Source organism: Pelophylax lessonae, assembly GCF_965119305.1.
Source record: "Pelophylax lessonae genome assembly, chromosome: 3".
In the NCBI taxonomy this organism is placed as follows: Eukaryota; Metazoa; Chordata; class Amphibia; order Anura; family Ranidae; genus Pelophylax; species Pelophylax lessonae.
The window spans coordinates 381,710,638-381,729,680 of record NC_138770.1 but is presented as its reverse complement, the minus strand read 5'-3'; the positions used below and the strand labels follow the sequence as shown (position 1 = coordinate 381,729,680).

At 40.7% G+C, this 19,043-nt stretch overlaps 1 protein-coding gene across 1 annotated transcript in view; it reads left to right on the top strand.

The window, feature by feature from the left end:
• CCNC (cyclin C) overlaps positions 1–19,043 on the top strand; it is a 47,267-nt gene that overhangs the window by 4,042 nt on the left and 24,182 nt on the right. Inside the window, exon 2 of the mRNA XM_082250248.1 lies at positions 13,980–14,086. Coding sequence (XP_082106374.1) covers positions 13,980–14,086 — 107 coding nt within the window. The remainder of the gene's footprint in view (positions 1–13,979; positions 14,087–19,043) is intronic.

The window sequence follows — 19,043 nt, the reverse complement described above, 5'->3', positions numbered from 1 at the left end:
TTTGGGATATACAAACAAGTGGTTTCTGCACTGCAGCAAGGAACATTGGACAGGCAACGCACATAAAAAAAATAAAAAAAATTTCCAAGCTCAACTTACTGATGTGGGAAGTGGTGGAATGGGAAATTGGCACCGTAGATGTGCAGCTGAAAAATCTGCAGCAACTGCGTAAAACTATCATGTCAATATGGACCAAAATCTCTGAGGAATGTTTCCAACACCTTGTTGAATTTATGATACGAAGAATTAAGGCAGTTCTGAAGGCAAAAGGGGGTCCAACCCGGTACTAGCAAGTGTGCCTAATAAAGTGGCCTGTGAGTGTATATTCTACTGTATTGTCCTTTAAGCCCCATTCACATGCGCATGGCAGAATTGCTCAATTTTAGGAGCGATTCTAAGTTGCACTAAAACTTGTGAAAATACACGGCACACTTTTTGGTGCCATTTGTTAATGGGGTTAGCAGGAATGCGTTTTTGCTGCACATTTTGTCATTTGTCAAATGCGCTACAAACTTGCGCTGAAAGTGCACCAATATTCCCATTGCACACTTTCCTTGATAAGGCTAACAGGTGCTGCAGCAACAACCAGCTGGGATGGGAGACATCACAAATCAAATGCACATATTTGCCAGCACACCATGGATCATTGAATAATGTCCAAAACTTTTATTGAAGAATGATCACATCACAGGAGAAATAGTGGAACGTTTCGGAGCTGCGCAGGACCCCTTCATCAGGATGTGATGTCACATGCCTGACAAAATGGTCCTGCGCGGCTCCGAAACGTTGTACTACGTCTCTTGTGATGTGATCATTCTTCAATAAAGATTTAGCCCCGGTTCACACTTTGTATGGCTAAATTCGCACCGCAGCCGCACCAAACACGCCCAGGGACCCTTTTTGGAAGCCGCATCAGGATCGGATCGCACAGCGGTCCACACTTGTGCGATCTGATCCTGTGCGAACTGCACGATCGCACTGTGATATGCGATCAAACTGGGGGTGTCGTTAAGATTACATTGACACCCCCAGCGTATCGCATATGGCAGTGTGAACTGCCAGGGGTGCGTGTGCGATGCGGGAACAGGCTGCGAATTCGCAGCCTTCCCGCATCGCATAAGTGTGAACCGGGGCTTATTTGATGATCTGTGGTGTGCTGGTAAATCTGTGCGTTTGACTTGAAAAAACGCACAATGCTCTATGCCAAAAAAGGTTAAAGCTGGCATTTTGATGTTTTTATGAATGCTCATCTTGGTGCAGTTTAATGCACATTTCGGCACTTCTTTCAAAAGATTTTGGGGTGTCTTTTAAAATACATTTTTATATGCGTTTTGGCGCTTTTTTAGCATGTTTTTTGTGTGCGTTCTGAAAATGCATGCACAATTGTTAATGGCACCCCAAAAGTGGCTAGCAGATGCGTATTTTTCCAAAATGCACATAAAATAATGCACCAAAATGCATGTTAAAAAAAAGCAGAAAAATACTAGTTTAAAGGAGTGCCAAAATGTGCATCACAAACCACACCAAAATGCATGCTAAAACAGCAAAATGTTTACAAAAGCGTCAAAATCTGCTAAAAAAAAAAAAAAAAAAAAACCCCAGAAAAATGTACATTAATAATAGCGCTAAAATGTACATTAAAAAAATACCACAATGTGGGATATAAAAGGGCTCATTAAAAAAAAAAACTGCGTTGCAAAAAATGCCAGTGCTTATTATTTTCATGTAAAACAGTCTAAATTTGGTTTCACTTTTTAAACTAAGCTGCACTGTAATTTCCCAAGATCACAGGTAGCCTTCTCCCTTCTACAAAGATCTCAGCCGTTCTCAGAGGAAAAATATCTCCTCTCCTCCTTCTGGGAGCAAAAGTTCTTGGCTTCGTAAACAGGGCGTCAGAGGAGATGATTTTTCTCTGAGGACTGCCGAGGACTGAATTGAGGTAAATTACCTCTGTTTTATAAATGTATACTCTAGCCTTAAGTAAATTGTCCGATTCAGAAGGAACGAGTTGACTTTCACCCCTATGTACAGCTATTTGTTTTTTGAAAGCCTCACAAATGGTTTCTGTTGAATGGGCATGCTGGAAAACCAGCATCCAACCCTCATCCAATCAGCGCTTGTAGCTGCTGTAATGGCTGCCAGTGCTGATCATTGTGTTGTGGGGGCAGTCCCCCTGCGAGAACACAGAGGCACAGCGGGGGGAGATCGCTGCACTAACATTGGATGTGTTAGTATTGCAGTCTCTGTTTTTTTTTCTGTTCAGCCCGCTGGGTTAAACTGAAAAAAACAAGAACCAAAAAAAAAAAAACTTCTACTGTGTACCAGGCTTTAGAGTCCATTCACACTGCCGTGACTTGTGAGGCGACTTGTGTGCCCTCAAGTCGCCCCAAGTCGCTTGACATAACAAAAGCAATGTTAATCAATGAGTGCCGTCTTAATTGGCACTACTGAAGTCGCTCCAACTTCTGAAAAGGGTCCTGTACTACTTTGAGGCGACTTGTATCTGACTTGTCCCATAGACTTCAATGGGAGTCGCCTCCTTATCTTATTTGAAGCGACTTGTGATCCGGCTTTCCATTAAAATGGTCCTGAACCAGAAAAAAAGATAATTTTTCTTATAATTTTTAGTAGCACAGGCATATGGCTTCTCTCCACCTGGGCGTTTTTCTTGCAGACATTTATCGGGCATTTTTGGAGGCAGGCATGACTTTTTTTGGATTTAGTGTCTGGGGGGTCTAAAAAGTGTACCTGTGAAGTTTCAGCCCGATAAATGCCTGCAAGAAAACGCCCAGGTGGAGAGGAGCCACTACCCTGCTCTAATAATTATAAGAAAAATTATCTTTTTTTTCTGGTTCTGGACATGCTACAGAGCTGAAACTTCACAGGTACACTTTTTAGACCCCCCAGACACTAAATCCAAAGAAATCTAATTTTTTTTTTTTTTTCAATAATTGGCTCTCATCAAAAACGACAATTTTTAAGAACTTTTTTTTTTGTATGATTGAGCATGACCCAGAACCATCATATTCTGATTGGCCAAATACAAATTCGTACAATGTCGTCTATCATACAAGTCGTGCTGAAGTCGCGCTAACAAGTCACCCCTTATGAGGTGACTTAGAGGGCGCGGCAGTGTGAACCGGCTCTTACAGTGTATTCCCCCCCCCCCCCCCCCCCAGAACAAACAAATATAGCAGCTTTTCAGTCCTTGGTGGTGATATCTTTTCCCTGATCAGTTTCTCCAATGGGATAAAGCGATCTATAGCATGCAACCCTTTCCACTGACATGGCACACTCGGAGAATTGCCTTTGGATTGATAGTTGGAAAATATGATTGTCTGTTATCCATGTCTCCACCATGCAGTCTCATCTGATAGAAATACAATCAAATTCATGACCAGAGCATCTCAGTGCTGCCGATCGATGCAGAATGACTAATCATTTTCCACCTATAAATACAATCCTAATTAGTCGGAGGAGACGTTAGCCTGTTCAACTGTTTGCTGTTTCGATCAAATCGCACATCGATCAGATGATATCGAAGCATGTATGGCCACCATTTGATGTGGTGGCTCCATTTGTTTACTTTTTCAGTCAGATTCCTTTGACAATCACTAAGCTTGCATTCACACTATTGTTGCACAGAATCACATGATCTCGTGCACAATACATAAAGGTTGAAAACCATGTGTGGCGCAAGTGGTGTCATTCATTGTTAATGGCACCACAAACCTATCAAACAAGAATCATGCAAGGATGCAGAAAAACAAATCAAGGGGTAGGCTGACGGTGCTGACTTTTCCATTAAAATGCTAGTTTATTGACTGTCTCTGGCAGTACAACAGAACAAGCATCCAGCAAGCGAAGTCAGAACTGCCTGACCTGTGTCATTGCTTACACTGTTAAAACTATTGGTATCGTGGCAGCGAGCATTTTCAGAATGGCGACTCCCCACCCCCTCCTTCCCAGATGCCACTTTGGATTATAACTGTTTAATCCTTTTACTTGTGATGAAATGTGTTCTGACAGTTTTGGCAGAATGTGTGCAATAGTTTAAAGTGTATGTAAACCCCAAATCTAACTTCGGTATGTTTAGTTTCTTGCCTTATTGTATAAAGTTTTCCCAACCTTTTCACTGCCAGCAGTGTAAGGATTACAATAACAGCAACCCCAACATGTAAACTGAGACTATAGTACCTTTTACATTGAGCTGTAAGCTTGTTTGTATAAATGATTTGGGAGGCTGAAAAGCCACTTAATTACTTCTACGTGTGCAGTAATGATCACTTACAGCTTCAGAGTTGTCAATCTCTTGTCGCTTTGGCCCTTTCTGTAAGCAATAAAGTTAAGTAAAAGAAAAAAAACATTAGAAGTTCCCTGCCCCCATGTACACATGCTGCATACAAACTCAAAAGCGCAAGAATTGGGTGCACATGCATACAAAAATTAGGACATACAATATTAGGTATCACCAAACCCTTCAGAGTGAGTTCTAGGGCCATTCATCATTCACTGCATGTCTCATTAAAGAAAACCTGTCACCCAAAAATATCACATAGGGGATGGCAAAAACTGTTTTTTCTACAATAAAAAAAAAAAAAATGAGTTGCATCCAAGCACATAAAATCCCCCCCCAAAAATTTTTTTAAAAAAATGCGGACCCTCGCATATGCACACGTACAAATGTAAACGCGCAGGGTGCCTATACCTAAAATAGTCAATTGCGATACTCAGGTTTCATATCGCTACGCACGCTGGAACGAGAGCAATAATTCTAGCACCGGACCTCCTTTATAACACTAAACTGATGACCTATATGGAAAATATAGGGTTCTGACATGTTTAAGGTTTGACATATTGGGTATCTATTTACTCGTTGCAACCTCTGCTTTTATATTTTACCAAAAAGATGTGGTAATTTGTTTTGTGCCACCTAAAATTAACTTTTTTTTTTTTTTTTACTGAAGTATGTTTCCTAGAGCTTTGCGGTAATATCAAGTGAAAAAAAAAATTGAAACTACCACTATTTCATTCTCTAGGGTGTCTGCTTTCAGAAAATATATGTTTAGGGGTTTTATATAATCTTCAGGCCTAAAATGATTTTTTTTAAATGTGGGCAAAAAAACGCAAAAACAGCTCTGTCTGTGAAAGGGTTAAAGGATAAGTTCAAAGTCGGGAATATGTTACATGTTCCACATGTAACTTTTGTTAGTTAAAACTGGCTCCTAACTGTTTTAGCTGTCACCTAAATTCAAAGCAAATTTGTTAAACCCTGTTTTATACAACCTACTCTTTTCTATTTTACCAAAGAATTTGGTTGCTTAACCACTTTAGGACCGGAAGAATTTTACGTCCTTTTTTTCCCACAAATAGAGCTTTCTTTTGGTGGTATTTGATCACCTCTGCAATTTTATTTTTTTTATTTTTTGTGCTATAAACAATAAAATATCGACAATTTTGAAAAAAAAAAAAAAAAGAACCCAATATTTTTCACATTCTGCTATATAACATTCCCAAAAAAATAAAAATTAAAAAATCTAAATTTTTTTAACATTTTAGGCCAATTTGTTTCCTGCTCCCATATTTTTGGTAAAAAAAAAATCGCAATAAGTGTATTTTGATTGGTTTGCGCAAAAGTTATTGCGTCTACTAACTACGGGAAAGATTTGTCATTTTTATTTATTTACTTATTTTTACTAGTAATGGCGGCGATCTGCGTTGTTTTTTTTTTTTTGCGGGACTGCGACACTGCAGCGAACAGATCGGACCCCTAACTGACATTTTTGACACTTTTGGGGGTACCAGTGACGTTACTACAGTAATAAGTACTAAAAATATGCACTGTTACTGCAATAATGCCTTTGGCAGGGAAAGGGTTAACCCTGTGGGTGATCAAGGGGTTAAATGTGAGCCTAGGGGAGTGATTCGAACTGTGGGGGGTGTGGCTTCTGAAATGACCATAGAGACATGTGATCCTATATAGCGGGATCACATGAGCTCTATGATCATCCCAGGGAGAAGGATGGTCGGCTGTTTTTACAACAGCCGACCGTCCTCTCTCAGCGGGGAAGGATCGCTGGTGTCAGGTGGACATCAGAGCCGCCTGCCCGCTGCATTGGCTTCCCCACTGACGATCGGGAGCGTGCCGCCACCTAGCTGCCACCAGGCGACTGACGTATACCTACGTCGGTTTGCCTGCGAGAGCCACACTGCCACAGTATATATGCGATAAGAGGTCGGCAAGTAGTTGATATGTTTGTGTGCACTAAAAGTAAAGTGAGTCATTAGAGGCCGATCAACTGACAGCCTCGAGTTACTGCTGCTAAGGGGGGGCGGAAGCAACAGAACTGCCTCCGAAGGGTGGATTTACTAAAACTGGAGAAAACAGAATTTGGAGTAGCTGTGCATAATTATCCATGTCTAACTTTAGTTTTCTTAATTAAGCTTTGACAGTAAAACCTAGAAGTTACTAAGCACAGTTGCACGAGATTCTGTGTGCTCCAGTTTTAATAAATTCCCCTCCGACTGTGCACAGATTAGGGATAGAGCAGAGGTGTCAAACTCAATTTCAAAGAAAGCTGCATCAGCAATATGGTTGCCCTCAGAGGGCTGGTTGTATCTGCAAGACTAGATGTCCAGATCACCCCACCATGCCTTACATCAGATGACAATACTCAGATGACAGTCCCTCCCCCAGCCTCCCTTACAGCACTTTGTACCCCCCTTACGGGGTCTGAAGGAGGATCAGAGAAGGGCTGGAGTCTGCTAACTGCTGACACCAGGGGACGTGGAGATGAGGATGTGCTGCAGGTTCACAGAAAAGTGCAGGACCTGTAGAAATTCTGTCTTCCTCTCTGCTGCCAACTGCTGAGACAGGAGGGGACTGAGACAAATCTCTCTGCGGCTGCCTAGAGAAGAGCAGAATCTGGTGGAGGAGTTCTGTTGTCCTCTCTACTGCTGAGACAAGGTGGAGACGAGGGAGTGCCGCAGCTGGAGGAGAGGTGTGAGGGCCAGATTCAGCCTGCAGGCCCCTTGTGCTTGACACATGTGGCATAGAGAAAAGAAAACGGGTAGTAATACTGGAGATGTACTCTGCTGACAGGTAGACACAAGAGAGTTAAACTTAGGCCAGCCATAGATGTTCCATCATTTGGAAGGTTCAGCAGGAACTGGATGAATTTTGATCCATCTATCTGCAGCCTGCTGGTACTAAAGTCAATCCATTGGTCAGCTTTAGTAAAACAAGCTTGTCGGGTTTTTTACACCTGCAGTGATCGCTGTATTCTGTCGGCAAAACATAACGCTGCAGGAGGAATTCCTCCATCACAGCTGCCTTTGTTGATGGGGGAATCAAGCAATTTTCTTTCTTTTAACCCATGGTTGAAGAAAAGAAAATTGCATAATGTGAAGTCTGCCCTATAAGGATAGTGTCTTGTCTTATCTCCCTGATATTCTCTGCTTTCTCCCTCAGCAGCACTATGACCTTCAGCACTGTAAAGCTTCTGTAGTCTTCCCCACTAGTTGAGCCAAGATACAATCAAGGCACACAAATGCACACACTTTAATTGCAGGAAGTGACCTATAATTATTGGGACTAAGGAGAGGGGGAGTGTTTTTAATAAGAAAGTGACTACTGTGGGCTTCAGCAAAATGGCAGCCTTGGCCAAGAAGAAACTGGAGCAATGCTAGAGGCAGTTTACAGCACACACTAATTTTGGTAGCATAATTTTTAATGTGTAATGTATGGTATTTTGTTAAAGGCTAAGTCCACATAAATGCACACTTTTTGCAGGTAAAAAAAAAGCATATTTTTTTTAAGGCGTGTGTAAAGCTATGCACCCACGATCAGCAGATTGTGGGTTCAATGCAAGGCTCCTGCAGACTGTCAGTGTAGCTGCCAGCCTGTACCTTGTATGGGCAGGCAGTTAGTGAATTACATAAAGGATCAGTGAACTACCTAGAGCACTCCATAGTGCCCTGGTAGTTTGAGAACTACAAGCCGTCAGCCGCAATGGCTGACAGTAGTTGTAGTTCTCCTATTCAGAGTGGTTTTTAAAAAAAAATTGACGGCGGGTGTGGAGAGAAGATCCCTGGCCCACTGTCACAATGGGGGCTCAGTGTGGTGCAGGGGCTGCTCGTTTAGTAAAATTTTACACGTTACATCCTGGATACAGGTGTAACATGTTATGAAAGATGAACTTTAAAGAACATTTTGTTATGGGTAAATTTTGACTTTAAGTAATCGTCAGTCCTAAAGTATGCATTTTAACCACTTCAAGACTGCAATACGTATATGTAAGTTGCTGCTTTGAAGTGGTTTACCGGAATTATGGCTGAAGCTATCAGCCATTATCCTGGTATCGTTTTTTACAGCTGGCGGCTAGCTTTCTCATGAGATCGTTCCGAGCAGAACCAGTTGCGCACGCATATATAAACGGTATTCGCAACCACACTTTGAGGTATCACCGAGAGCAATAATTCTAGCATTGGACCTGCTCTGTAACACTAAACAGGTAACCTTTAAAGGCGTTTATAAAGCGTCGCCTATGGAGATTTTTAAGTCCCTTAGTTTGTCGCCATTCCACGAACGTGCGCAATTTTAAAGTGTGATATGTTGGGTATCTCTTAACCTGGCGTAACATAATTTTTCACATTTGATAAAAAAATTGGTGTATATATTTTTTTATTTTTTTTTTTGCATGAAAGTGTATTTTTTGCAAAAATTACATTTGCAAAACTGCTGCGCAAATACCGCGTTACATAAAAAACGGCCGCTGTTTTTTCCCTAGGGTCTCCACTGAAAAAAATAAAATGTGCAAGGTTTGGGGGTTATACAGTGAGGGGAAAAAAGTTTTTGATCCCCCTGCTGATTTTGTACTTTGCCCAATGACGATCAGTCCATATTTTTAAAGGTAAGTTTTTATTATAACAATGAGAGACAGAATAACAACAAAAATATCCAGAAAAACATATTTGAAAAAAGTTATAAATTGATTCGCATTTTAATAAATTAAATAAGTATTTGACCCCTTCGCAAAGTATGACTTAGTACTTGCAGCAAAACTCCTGTTTGCAATCACAAAGGTCAGACATTTTTAGTAGTTGGCCACGAGGTTTGCACACATCTCAGGAGGGATTTTGTCCCACTCCTCCTCCTTGCAGTTCCTCTCCAAGTCATTACGTTTTTGAGGCTGACGTTTGGTAACTCGAACCTTCAGCTCCCTCCACATATTTTCTATGGGATTAAGGTCTGGAGACTGGCTAGGCCACTCCAGCACCCTAATGTGCTTCTTCTTGTGCCACTCCTTTGTTGCCTTGGCCGTGTGTTTTGGGTCATTGTCATGCTGGAATACCCATCCATGAACCATTTTCTATGCCCTGGCTGAGGGAAGGAGGTTATCACCCAAGATTTGACGGTACATGGCCCTGTCCATCGTCCCTTTGATGCGGTGAAGTTGTCCGGTCCCCTTAGCAGATAAACACGCCCAAAACATATTTCCACCTCTATGTTGAATGGTGTTCTTGAGGTCATAGGCAGCATTCCACCTCCTCCAAACACTGCAAATTGAGTTGATGACAAAGAGCTAGATTTTTGACCTCATTTGACCACAACACTTTCACCCAGTTTTCCTCTGTATCATTCAGATGTTCATTAGCAAACTTTAGACGGGCCTGTACATGTGCTTTTTTTGAGCAGGGGGACCTTTCCGGGAGTTGCAGGATTTCAGTCCTTCATGGTGTATTGTGTTACCAATTATTTTCTTGGTGACTATGGTCCCAGCTGCCTTGAGATCATTGACAAGATTCTCCCGTGTAGTTCTGGGCTGATTCCTCACCGTTCTCATGATCATAGAAACTCCACAAGCTGAGATCTTGCATGGAACCCCAGACTGAGGGAGATTGACGGTTATTTTGTGTTTCTTCCATTTGCAAATAATAGCACCAACTGGTGTCACCCTCTCCCCAAGCTGCTTGGTGATGGTCTTGTAACCCATTCCAGCCTTGTGTAGGTCTACAATCTCATCCCTGACATTCTTGGAGAGCGCTTTTTGGTCTTGGCCATGATGGAGAGATTGGAATCTGATTGATTGCTTCTGTGGACAGGTGTTTTTTATACAGGTAACAAGCTGAGATTAGGAGCACTCCCTGTAGGAGAGTGTTCCTAATCTCGGCTCATTACCTGTATAGAACACACCTGGGAGCTGATTGATAGGGGATCAAATATGTCACACATTAAAATGCAAATCAAATTGTATAACTTTTTTTTTTTTTTTTTTTTTATGTTTTTCTCAATATTTTTGTTGTGTTTTTCTCTCTCTCTCTCTCTCTCTCTCTCTCTCTCTCTCTCTCTCTGTTTAAAATCAACCTACCTTTAAAATTATAGACTGATTATGTATTTGCCGGTGGGCAAATGTACAAAATCAGCAGGGGATCAAATACTTTTTTCCCCTCACTGTAAGTAATTTTCTAAGAAAAAACAATTTAAACTTGTAAACAATTGGTAGAAACTTGAAAACAAAGTGTCACAAAAAGCCAGGTCTTAAAGTGGTTAAAGCGGAGTTCCAGCCTCAATCACAACTATGGCTTGAATAATAGAGGAGAAGATTTACCTGAAAATTAGGATGATGGAGACAAGTATTAAATGGTTTTAGAACTTGGAAAGGAATGAGCTGAGCACAGTTGCAGTGAATGTTTTGTGCAACATAAGGCCTAAGACGTAGATACCCAGCCTGTGGCCCCTTTGGCACTTTTTTTTTTTTGCCCTAAGGACCCCTGCAGGCAGCAGTTTGTGTTTCCTTATTGCCCTGTAGCAACAGTGATCTGCATTCTTGTATACTGTGTGTCCAGTGTGTTTCCTAACGCATGTTCCCCCCAGTCTCCACCAACCCTATAGCATTTTTGCAGTCTCTTTCCACCTCTTTTAACATGTCTCTGACCATCTCTTGTAGCATGTCTGTAGCCTTTGACTATCTGCCATTGCATGTCTACAGTCTTTGAATGCTTTCTGTAGCACTACATTCACTGAATCATATGGCCATTTAGTGATGTCAGGGACCACACTTGAGGTCCCCTTTATATCATGAGTTGAACACCACTGGCCTAGGGTAGTCAATAGGGTAGATTTACTAAAACCGGAGAGTGCAAAATCTGCTCTAGCTCTGCATAGAAACCAATCAGCTTCCAGTTTTTTTTTTGTTTTTTGTCAAAAGCTTTATTGATCAAGCTGAAGTTAGAAACTGATTGGTTACCATGCACAGCTGCACCAGATTTTGCACTCTCCAGTTTTAGTAGATTAACCCCAATGTGTTATGTTCACAATAGACCCTGGACTAATTACCGCACTCAGTCTTTTTGGAGATGAGTCTAACAGCATGGCACATCTTGACAATATTTGCCCACTCTTCTTTTCAAAAACACTCCACTCCAAATCTGTCAGATTGTGAGGGCTTCTCCTGTGCACAGCCCTCTTCAGATCACCCCACAGATTTTCAATCAGATTCAGGTCTGGGCTCTGGCTGGGCCATTCCAAAACTTTAGTCTTCTGGTGAAGCCATTCCTTTGTTGATTTGGATGTATGCTTTGGGTCGTTGTCATGCTGAAAGATGAAGTTCCTTTTCATGTTCAGCTTTCTAGCAGAAGCCTGAAAGTTTTGTGCCAATATTGACAGGTATTTGGAACTGTTTATAATTCCCTCTACCTTGACTAAGGCTCCGTTCACATGTAGGCGTTTTGGGGCGTTTTTGGGGCGTTTTTCTGCTCTAGGATCAGCTCTCAAAACGCCCAACAAGACAAATCCTATTCATTTCAATGGCCCCTGTTCACATCTGAGCGTTTTGAAGCTGTATACAAAACGCCCAACGCTCAAAAAAGTACATGAGCTTCTTTTTGGGCAGATTACAGGCGTTTTCCATTGATCTCTATTCAATCTAAAAACGCCTGCACAAAAATCGCGGCAAAAATCGCGGTAAAATCGCGGTAAAAAACGCCGCAAAAATCGCGGTAAAAAACGCGCGAAAAACGCTACGCTCAGGTGTGAATGTAGCCTAAGGCCCTTGTTCTAGCTGAAGAACAACAGCCCCAAAGCATGAAGCTGCCATTACCATGCTTCACTGTAGGTATGGTGTTTTTGTTTTTTGTTTTTTTGGTGATGTGCAGAGTTGTTTTTGCGCCAAATATATCTTTTGGAATTATGGCCTAAAAGTTCAATCTTGGTTTCATCAGACCATAACAAATTTTCCCACATGCTTTTGTTAGACTTCAGATGTGTTTTTGGAAAATTTAGCCGGGCTTGGATGTTTTTCCTTGTAAGAAAAGGCTTCTTGCCACTCAACCCCATAGCCCAGACATATGAAGAATCCGGGAGATTGTTGTCACATGTATCACACAGCCAGTACTTGCCTTTAATGTTGCTGTAGGCCTCTTGGCAGCCTCCCTGACCAGTTTTCTTCTCGTCTTTTCATCAATTTTGGAGGGATGTCCAGTTCTTGGTAATGTCAGTGTTGTGCCATATTTTCTCCACTTGGTGTTGACTGTCTTCACTGTGTTCCATGGTATATCTAATGCCTTGGAAATTCTTATGTACCCTTCTCCTGACTGATACCTTTTAACAATGAGATCCCTCTGATGCTTTGGAATCTCTCTGCGGACCATGGCTTTTGCTGTTGGATGCGACTAAGAAAATGTCAGGAAAGACCTACTAGAACAGCTGAACTTTATTTAATTAGGGGTTAATCAGAGGCACTTTAAATGATGGCAGGTGTGTACTGACTCCTATTTATCATGAGTTTGAATGTGATTGCTTTAAAGATTTGTTTTTTTTTTTTTTTCAATTGAGTTGTACAGTTTATAGGTGACATTAAAGGTGGAAAAAGTTCTGAAATTATTTATCTTTGTCTCATTTGTCTCATTTTTTTACATCACAGAAACCTGACATTTTACCAGGGGTGTGTAGACTTTTTATATTCACTGTATTTAATCAGCTAGACTTATTCTGGCTGTGTGATGCTGTACTCCTGCATAACGATCTTTTGCTAACATATTCTAATGCTTTGACTGTGTAATGTGTCTCTCTAAGCTCTGTAACACATGGAATTTATCTTTTATCTTGTGTATATGGCAAATAAAATCTTGTTAAAAACCCAATGGGGGCGACACAGTGGTGTAGTGGTTAGCACTTTCACCTAGCAGCAAGAGGGTCGCTGGTTCGAATCCCAACCACGACACTACCTGCCTGGAATTTGCATGTTCTCCCTGTGCCTGCGTGGGTTTCCTCCAGGTACTCCGGTTTCCTCCCTCACTCCAAAGACATGCTGGTAGGTTAATTGGATCCTGTATATTAAAAAAAAAAAAAAAAATTGGCCCTACTGTGTATGTATGAATGTGAGTTAGGGACCTTAGATTGTGAGCTCCTTTAGGGCAGGGACTGATGTGAATGTGTAATGTATATGTAAAGCGCTGCGTAAATTGACAGCGCTATATAAGTACCTGAAATAATAATAATGTGTTAGGCCCCTTTCACACTTGCGGACCTTTCAGATCCACCTGTCAGTTTTTCAGGCGGATCTGAATAGATGCCCCATGCATCTCTATGGGGCATCGGATGTCAACGGATACATGTCCACTGAGATCCGATCCTGTCTGTCAAATCCAGACGGATGGAAACCCTATTTTCCATCCGTCTGGCGGATCGAATGAGAACTGACAGGCGGATGGTCCGTTCTCATCCCATTCCCCCCTAGAGGAGAGTGGGGATCTGACACCTCCATCTCTGCACACAGAACGGAGACGGAGCTGTCACCTGCCTGCTTAGCGGGGGATTGGCAAAACGGAGCCGTGTGAACGGGGCCGTAAACTGTGCCCCCTTGCCTTAAGAGCAGTTAAAAAGCAAGCAGAATGCTAACGTGACAATGTGAGGCATAAATGCTTTTATTTAGCCAGAATATACATCCCAAATATAATGCAGCTTTGTTTTTCTTCAGTTTACAATGGATTTTGGATAAACAGGATTTATTAAAGGAGCGCCAAAAGGACCTAAAATTCCTAACCGAAGAAGAGTATTGGAAACTGCAGATTTTCTTCACAAATGGTGAGCCGTATGTGACTATCATAAACATGTAAGAGTAAATACAAATGTAACTGAATTCACAGGGTGTAGCTATGGTGAGACAGCGGGAGGCAGTGCTTCAGTAAGCTGTTGAACCAAATCATGGAATGAAGTAGGGCTGCAACTAACGTTTTTTTTTTTTTTTAATAATCGATTAGTTGGACGATTATTTCAGATAATCAGATAATCTTAAAGTGTGGTATATAATTTAGATAATATGTAAAGTTTAAAAAAAAGGCAATTTATGCTTAAATATCTATATGCAGTGGTAACTAATAAGGCCTCTTGCACACTGCAGCTTAAAAATGCTCAGTACAGCTTTTTTTTATATGAGCTAAAATGCAGCCTATTCATTCTAATGTGCCTACGCACACACGTGCGTAAACGAGCGCTGCGTATTCTTCAGTAAGAACAAAATAGAAAAATCTGCATTTTTGGACAGTAAAAAAAAAAATTTACGCGAACGCTCGTTTGATTTCATAAGTAGGGCCAAATCGACGTTCGCATTAGACCAAAGTGAAAAGAAAATTCTAAGGAGCATAAAAGAACTTCTTGGTCAAAGAAATTTTCAGACAATGTATATAGTTTTTGTTCAGAAATGACATTCATTTTTAAACTTAATATTAAAAGCAAGTGAAATTTTCAAACGACATTCTTTCATTCAGCGAATGCACAAAGATTTTATCGTAGGAGTATTCTCGTCCGAAAATCTATACATTTATGGCCAGCATAAGGCTCGGTTCACACCTATGCAGTTTGAGTTTGATCCATTTCTGCAGTGCTTTTTGTGTGATTTGCGTTTTTGCATATGCTTTTTTGCTGCCATTTGCATTTTATATGCTTTTTTTTTTTTTTTTTTTTTTTGGGCAATTTGTTGGGTAGATAAAAAAAAAAAAAAAAAAAAAAAAAAGCAAACCGCAGCAAAATACTTTTCCATTAAGTTTGTATTGACAAAAAGAGCCCAGCTTTGCCTTTGGAAAAAAGTTTTTGACTCTTTCCAAATATGCAGCGGCTGTAAAAAGCATAGAAGTGGAAGTGTCCAATAGGAAGCCTTGTTAAATGTAGTGTGTTTCTGCAAAAAGCACTACAAAATGCATAGGTGTGAACCAGGCCTAAGACGTTTAGTAGCATCCACATGCTTTTTTTTGTATCACCTGTCATAATGGGGTTAAAAAAATAAAATTAGCCCTTTTTATAGTACACAAAATGCAGATAATCGCTACTGCAAGGGATTTATACTGTAAAACAGTGAAAGTAATAATACATATTATATATATATACACATACATACATACACCCAGAAGTAGGATATATGGGCATTTTAACTAGGAGTCAGCCATGAAGCTATATGAAGCGTGAAAGGGAGATATAAATCTTTTATATTAACCACTTCTGCCCCGGAAGGTTTTACCCCCCCCTAAATGACCAGGCACTGCTTTGCTTTAACTGACAGTTGCGCGGTCGTGCAACACTGTACCCAAATAAAATTGATGTCCTTTTTTCCCACAAATAGAGCTTTCTTTTGGTGGTATTTGATCACCTCTGTGGTTTTTATTTTTTGTGCTATAAACAAAAAAAATACAGACAATTTTGAAAAACAATATTTTTTACTTTCTGCTATAAAACCTATCCAACAAAAAAAATGTAAAAAATCAAATTTCTTCATCAATTTAGGCTAATTGGTATTTTGCTAAATATTTTTGGTTAAAAAAAAAATCCCAAAAAGCATATATTGATTGGTTTGTGCAAAAGTTATTGCGTCTTCAAACTATGGGATAGATTTATGGACTTTTTTTTTAAATTGTTTTTACTGATAAATAGTGGAACTGTGACATTGCGGCGGACAAATCTGACAGTAAAGGCCGTACACACGTAGAGATTGTCGGCCGTAAATATTCGGCCGCCGAACGAACGGCCGATTGTCGGCTTGTTAGTATGATGATTCCGACAACCGACAGCGAATTTTCGGCCGAACAGGATCTGTCGTGCAGACTTTAAAATTTTTGTTGGCCGTCACCAGAACGGCCGATTGTTCGCCAGTCAGTACAGAATTCGGCCGACAAACAGCAGATTAGCAAGACTGGGCATGCTCAGAAAAGAAAAAACACACGGAAAGTTAACCATCACATGACATCACTTCTGCAGTCTGCTGTTGTTGGCCGACAAAATTCGAGTGCAGTCTTTAGCACTTTTCAGCCAACAGGACAGCACCGGACAAAAGACAGCCGATCGTTCGGCCGACAATAGCTACGTGTGTACAGGGCTTTACTGACACTTTTTGGGGACCAAGGACAACAATACAGTGATCAGTGCTAAAAAAGAAAAAAATGTACTGGCACTGTATAAATGACACTGGCAGGTAAGAGGGTTAATTGTGTTCCCTGGGTGTGCTTTTACTCTGTGGGGGGTGGGCTGAGTGGGGGAAGAGAGACCTCTGTGTTCCTGATTAGCAGGAACACAATCTCTTTCTGCCTCTGTGACAGAACGCTGTTCTATCTCTGCTACGAACGATCGGCGGGTCCCGGCCGCCATTGTGGCTGCCGGACCCGCTGATTGGCTCCCACTGTGTCTAATCAGACCTGCCGAAGAGAATCATGTACAGGTAGGTGATTTTGCTCTTAACCGCCGCAAGTACATATACTGCGGTGGTCAGCCCCTCACAGGCAGAGTGACGTATCGGTACGTCACTAGCCTGTGAGGCTCTGGGGAGCGAGCGCGCGCCACCGCCGGCGTGCTCCCGCGCGGTCACGGACCCCCCAGCGCGTGTGACCGGCAGACCCGATGTCCGCCGCTCACTCTGCGATCGTCAAGGGAGAGGGAGAAAGGCAGGCAGCTTGTGTAAACAAGCTGCCTGTCATTCTCCCCTGTGTAGAAACGCTGATCATACGGTTCTACTATGTTCCTACCGCTCAAGCCACAGCCAATCACAGTTAGGATCACGCCCCTCCCTCTCAAATAAAGTTAACCCCTTCACTGCCAGTGTAATTTTACAGTAACAGTGCATATATATAGCACTGATTACTGTAGAAATGTCACTGGTAACCCCAAAAGTGTCAAAAATTTCAGTCAAGGGTCTGATCTGTCCGCTCCAATGTCGCAGTACCGCAAAAAAATCGCAGATCGCCGCCATTATGCGTTAAAAAAAAAAAAACAACAAAAATGACAAAAATCTTTCCCTTTGTTAGTAAACGCGATAACTTTTGCGCAAAAAACCAATCAAAATACGCTTTTTGCGATTTTTTTTTTTTTTTTTTTTTTTTTTTTTTTTTTTTTTTTTTTACCAAACATATGTAGCATAAAACAAATTGGCTGAAAATTTAAAAAAATTTTGATTTTTACTTTTTTTTGGGGAATTTCATATAAAAAAATGTGAAAAATATTGTTATTTTTGCAAAATTGATGCTCTTTTTTTGTTTATAGCGCGTGATCAAAAAATCGCACAGGTGATCAAATACCACCAAAAGAAAGCTCTGTTTGTGGGAAAAAAAAGGACGTCAAACTCGTTTAGGTACAGCGTCGCACGACCCCGCAATTGTCCGTTAAAGTCACGCAGTGCCGAATTGCAAAATACCCTCTGGTCTTTTAGCAGCCAAATCCTCCGGGGCTTAAGTGGTTAAGGGCCGCCCTGTCACAGTAAATGTATGTGCGACGGGCCTTAAGTGGTTAAAGTAATACTAAAAGCTGAGCCTATTTTTTTTTTTTTTTTTCATGGATATGATTATTTTAAATATAATGCACAATATTGGTAAAAGTTTACTTTAAATGTTATTGTAATACCTTGTATTACCAGAATCTTTAAAGTGATTTTTCTTCTTCTTTTACCACAAACATGTTATACTTGCTCTCTGTTATGGTTTTGCACAGAGCAGCTCTTCTTCTCCTCTTCTGGCTCCTCCTGCCTACAGAGTGCCCCAGTAGCAAGCTGCAGAGTATAGTATAGAGTGCCCCTTTAGCAAGGTAAAAAAAAAACTTTTAGAGCCACTCCCTTTCTGCCCAGGACTACATGTTCCATGAGGCATTGCGCCTCACACATTCACAAGATCTCAGGCACTTACTGATATGTGTGGATGGTGTACTGAGCTGTATGTCTGCTGCACTGTGTCTTCTGACATGTATAGACGGTGTACTGCACTGTATTTCCTGATATCTAAACAAATAATGCATTCTGTATCCAGGCCAACCAATAGTTGACAATTATTTTCATAATCGATTAGTTGTCGATAATTCGATTCGTTGTTTCGGCCCTAGAATGAAGGGGTGTTGAGAAGGGTGTTCACAAGCAGCCATTTTTACGGAATTTTTTTTTTTTTTTAAGGTAGAATTTTCTTGTAAAATGCAGTCTACCTGTTTTAGTATTGTCCATTCAAATTGCAGAAGCAATGTAAGCCGATAGAAATAATTTTTAACACAAAACAGAAGCATCCACAAAATTGAGTGGAATATATATATATATATATATATATATATATATATATATATATATATATATATATATATATATATATATATATATATATATATATATATACACACACACACACATTGTGTAAAATAGTTGCTTGATCCCCTGCAAATTTTGCCCACTTATGAATTATGAACGAACTATAATTTTTTATCATAGGTGTATTTTAAATGACAGAGACAGAATATCAACATAAAAAAATCACATCAAACTAAAGGTAAAACATTTCTTGTAGTTGGTGACCAGGTTTGCACACATCTCAGAAGGGATTTTGGTCCACTCCTTTACAGATCTTCTTAGCTTCTTAGGTTTTCTTAGCTGTCTCTTGGCAACTTGAAGTTTCAGCTCTCTACATAAATTTTCTATAGGATTAAGGTCTGGAGATTGACTAGGCCACTCCATGACCTTTTTAATGTGCTTCTTCTTGAGCCATTCCTTTGTTGCCTTGGCATTATGTTTTGAGTCATTGGAATGCTG